Below are 4,782 nucleotides of genomic sequence, written 5' to 3' on the forward strand. Positions count from 1 at the left end.
CCCCCCCCCCCCCCCCCCCCCGCTCTCACTCCCTCTCCCCGGTCCACTGGCCCCCCAGCCTCTACTTCTCTCTGAACTTCTCTCCCCCCACCCCGCCTCCCCCCGCTGTCTCTCTCTATCTCTGCCAGTGTCTCCCACAGTTTCTCTGCCTCCGTGTCGGTCTCTGTGCCCTTTGCATCCTTGTCCCTGGCTCCCCCTGTGTCTTCGCCCCCAAGTGCTCCTTTCTCTGTGTCTCTGCCTCTCTCTCCCCGGTTGTCCCCTTTTCTCTCTTGGCCTGAGCCTCACTAAAATTCTCTCTCCGTGTCCCTGTTTTGATCTCCCCGTCCTGTGCGTTTCACTACCCTGGATCTCGGAGGCAGCGTCTCCGGAATTGTTTCTTCTGGTGTTTCTGGGTTTCTCCCAAGGTTTCCTAACTTCACTGGTGACATTTTGGATAAATCTGGATAATTCTTTGTTGTATGGGGTGAGGATGAGGGCTGTCCTGTGCACTGTTGGATGTTTGCAGCATCTTTGGTAGTAGTGACAACCAAAAATTTCCCCAGATATTACCAGGAAGTTCACCTGGGGGGCACAATCGTCCCTGGTTAAGAATCACCTGTTTCTCTGGTTCTCTTTCTCTCCCCACGTAGCTCTTTTTTGCTCTGGGTCATTGTACAAGCCTGTTTCTGTATGTCTCTTTCAGTATCTCTCTCCCTGTATTTCTCTGTCCCTCCTTCTCCCTCCCTCATCACACCTCAAACTCCCTTCTTTCCCCCTCCCCGCCCCAGGACCTCACCTGTCACCAGCAGTTCCAACGTATCACTGGGGTGGGACCAGACACCCAGATTCCAGCCTGGATTCTGGTAGCAGCAGTGGTAACTGCCCCCCTGGGCTGGGGTCACCTCCTCCAGGAAGAACTCTGCCAGCTCCATGGACACATCCCGGTACAGCACACGGGTGATCTCTCCAGACTTGAAGAGTGCAAACCTCCAGGCAGGTTGAGGTGCCCGGCACCTCAAGGTCACGTTGATCCCAGGGGTTACAATTGCAGCAGGCTGAGCCCCCAGCCATGGCTTGGGGTATAAGGCTGGGGGGACTGAAAAAACAGGGCTACTGGGGCCCTGGGATTCCTGGGAGCCTGAGGAGATGGGGTGGGGAGAGAATCAGCTGGGGCAATCCCTGCCTCTTTCTCATCCTTAGTTTCCTGCTTGTAAAATAGGGGAGACGCTGGACCCCAGTCAAAGATTGTCAAGACTAGCTGCAAATTAGAGTAGCAGGGCAACTCCTGAGCTTTACTCCATGGTTTTAAAACGTAATGTCAAGGGATTGGGTCCCAGAAATCTGTACTTGTAAATTGCTCTTCAGGTTATTTGTAACAAAGTCAACATATTTCAGTGGTTGCCAAAACTTGCTATTGATTTGGGTAAAAAAAAAAAAATAAAGTGGTATCCCTACCTCAGACCAAATGCCCCAAAACCAATTCCAGGTTAATTAAAGACCTACATTGTTTTATTTTGTTTTGTCGTACTGTAAAAGTATTAGAAGAAAATATAGGAAAGTATATTTGTCTTGGAAAGAAAGCTATCTTAAAAAATAAAACAAAAAATTCAGAAGAGACAAGGTTAACTAATTTGATGACTGCAAAATTTTAAAGTTGTGTATGAGAATAGACAGACGGAGCTAGAAAAAAAGGTATAGCACTGGCAAAAGGACTTATTCATTAATCACATAGATGAAGAGTATAGAAAGAAATCCTAAACCCAGCCCAGTTGAAAACTGGACAAGACATATGAACCAGGTAGTGCACAGAAGAGGAAGTCCAATGGATGAAAACACATGGGGAGGGGGTAAGTTGCTTAATGTTACTGGTAATCATTAAAAAAATAATAATAATAAAACAACAGTAAGATTTTTTTGCCTATCAGGTTGTCAAAAATTAAAACAATGGTTTATATTCTGTTTGGGTGAAGATATGGTGAAACAGGTAGTTAGGTACACTTGAGTGCACCTTTTGAGAAGGCAGTTCATCCCTTTCTATCAAAATACACAAAGGGCATGCCCTAATAATTCCACTGTTTCACCCTAGACAACTGTACATACGTGGGCACAAAAAGCTCACGTTGGAGTACTCACTGAAGCATTGATTAGGGTGGGGCTGGGAGAGGACACTGGAAACAACCTAAATATACATCAAGAGGGCCAACAAACTAGAATCCAACCATACAATGGAAAATGTTAAATAGCAGTTAAAAAAATGTAGAGTTCGTTATAATAATACGGAAACACCCCCAAGAGAGATTGTAAAGTGAAAAAATATAAGATGCAGAACAGTGTGAGTCATGAAATATCAATTTTGCCTTGGCAAGACAACAAAGAAGTATATAAATATATGTATATGTCTGAATGCATGGAAACTTTTTGTAAGGATTCAGAGCTTATTTAAGGAAGATGAGGAAGGGGAAGAGGGAGGTTATATGTCCTTTGGGAATCATTTTTTAAACCATGAATATATGTTAGCTTTATCATTTAAAAAATAATAATTTAAAATAAACTGATAGCTAAGGTATCGTATCAGTGGTTTTCCGGGCGATTCTTATTTGAAGTTGTAGTATCATGAGGGAGGTTTGAGAGAAAGAGATCTCACCAATTGGAAAACCTGGAAAGAAACTCAAGGCTATCTCAGGGTGGAGGATCCTACTCTTGTGGAAATGGGCTTCCAAATAGGGGAGTTAATTTGGCATTGCCTGAGGTCCTATTTCTTGAGCCCTGCACTATGCCAAGCTTTGAGTCAAGGGTTTTACATATGTGATTAAAAAAAATAATACTTTTATTTTTTAAAGTAATCTCTATACCCAACATGGAGCTCAAACTCACAACCCCAAGATCAAGAGTTGCATGCTCTACCAACTGAGCCAGCCAGGGATGATTTTATTAAATCCTCACAACAGCTCATTTCACAGAGAAGGAAACTGAGTAGCAAGCAGCGTTTTGTTCAAAGTTGTAAATGAATAATATGGTGAGAGTGGGGTTCCAGCTTAGGTCTCTTTAGCTCCAAAGTTCATGGTCTTCACTACTCACCTACACTGGTCACTAAAGGGAGTAAGATATGAAGGAAAGAAAGGAAGGAGGGAGGGACGGAAAAGATGAAAAAAGGGAGGAGAGGGAGGGAAATATGGAAATCTGGGATGAGTTTGAGCACCAAAATAAAATCTGAATAGTTGGAAATGGGTTGTCAGCAGTTTACAGGTGAATGGATGGGAGATATTACTCACCAGTTGAAGTGAGGTCTGCATGACACAGAGGCCCTGTAGAAGGTGGAGGAGCTAAGTCTCTTCAAAGTCCTAGGCTTCTCCCAGTCCTACCTCACTGCAAACTCAGACATCTAAATCCTTCCTCTGAGAAGCAGGAATCTTACCCATATGTCCTCTCTCAGTAGCCATAACTCGGGGCTCTTAATCCCCACCTGCTTCACAAGTCTGGCCCCAGCCCCCTCTTTCCTCTACACCCAGTGATCAGACCCTTGGACTCCACCTTTTCCAGGAGACAATAATTTGAGCCCACAATGTCTCCTCCCCGGGGGTCAGGAGTCTGGGTCCCCAGCTCCCTCCTTTCCCAGAGACCCAGGTGTTCTGGCTTCATCCTCTTCCTACACCAGAATCTAGGACTCTACACTTGCTATCGCCAGGAGTTCAGGTCCTTCGCACCCTCCTGCCTCAAGACCCAGAGAATCCTGCCCCCACTCTCTCCTTGTCCAGGAACAGGAATTCAGGACCCATGTGTCCTTCTGTGTTAGGACCCAAGGATCTAAGACCTGTCCCCTTATTCTGGTCTAGAATTCTGAACCCTCAGCTAGTGCTGCCTGACTAGCCGGCACCTGCCCTCAGGGAGACTCATTAGCCTTCTTCCTTTCCCCCTCCCTACTCAGGGTGTCCAGGTCCCCAGAGCCTGTCTCTGCACCCCCACCAGCCTGGGACCCAGGGAGAAGGGGCTGGGGTGGCTCACAGAGGGTCAGCAGCTGGAGGATCAGCACCAGAGCCATGGCGGGCAGATCTTGGCTGGAGCAGAAGCAGGAGCCAGGGCTCAGCTGCCCTCTCACTTCTCAGGAAATGCAATGCCAGAAAGTCAGAGCCAGAGCTCTGTTTAAGGAAGGGAGGAGGGAAGTGGGGGCCTCTGGGTTACCGTGTGACAGCCCCATGGTGCTGTGGAAAAACCTGGGAGAAGGGGCAGTCATAACCAGTTGCGTTCACCAATTAAACTTAAAAAAAAAAAAAAAGGCTAAAAACTGGCACCTATTATGTGCCAGACCCTGTGCTGCGCTATTCTGGGGGCACAGAGAGGACTCAGACCCCATGACTGCCCTAGAGCAGTAGAAAAAAAAAAAAAAAAAGTGAGCCACCCTAGAGGTCACATATGGCACTGAGAGAATCCACAGAAGACACCCAACCCTTGCGGGACGAGAGTTAAAACTTCCAGGAAGAACTGATTTTGAGCTGCGATCTCAAATGAGAGCTGTCATTTGTCCTCTCCCGGCCTCCGTTTCTCCATCTGTAAAGCGGGCTTTCATGAGCAAACGCTAACACGAGGACTGTTGCATCGCGCCTTGGATGGGTCGCAGCTGGAAGACGGGGAGTACGCCTCAGGCTTTGGCTCCTAGGCGAAGAGACCGGTTTGCACTTAATTCTGCGTTTTCGCGGCCGCTTCAAGACAGCTGTTCTGCGCCAGTACGCACGCGCGGACTCAGACGGCTGAGGCTCGCGCGCGGGGACCACAACTCCCAGAGCGCCCCGCGTCCTCGTCCCCGCC

At 47.6% G+C, this 4,782-nt stretch overlaps 1 protein-coding gene across 1 annotated transcript in view; it reads right to left on the reverse strand.

The window, feature by feature from the left end:
• The window catches only part of OSCAR (osteoclast associated Ig-like receptor), a 6,091-nt gene extending 1,848 nt beyond the window's left edge, over nucleotides 1-4,243 (reverse strand). The window contains exons 1-5 of the mRNA XM_034986517.1: nucleotides 3,982-4,243; nucleotides 3,252-3,284; nucleotides 3,058-3,069; nucleotides 776-1,117; nucleotides 488-561 (exon numbers count right to left, since the gene is read on the reverse strand). Coding sequence (XP_034842408.1) covers nucleotides 488-561; nucleotides 776-1,117; nucleotides 3,058-3,069; nucleotides 3,252-3,284; nucleotides 3,982-4,018 — 498 coding nt within the window. The 5' untranslated portion in view covers nucleotides 4,019-4,243. The remainder of the gene's footprint in view (nucleotides 1-487; nucleotides 562-775; nucleotides 1,118-3,057; nucleotides 3,070-3,251; nucleotides 3,285-3,981) is intronic.
• Nucleotides 4,244-4,782: the final 539 nt, after the last annotated feature.

Source organism: Mirounga leonina, unplaced genomic scaffold (genome assembly GCF_011800145.1).
Source record: "Mirounga leonina isolate KUSES-001 unplaced genomic scaffold, KU_Mleo_1.0 Mir_376, whole genome shotgun sequence".
Lineage (NCBI taxonomy): Eukaryota > Metazoa > Chordata > Mammalia > Carnivora > Phocidae > Mirounga > Mirounga leonina.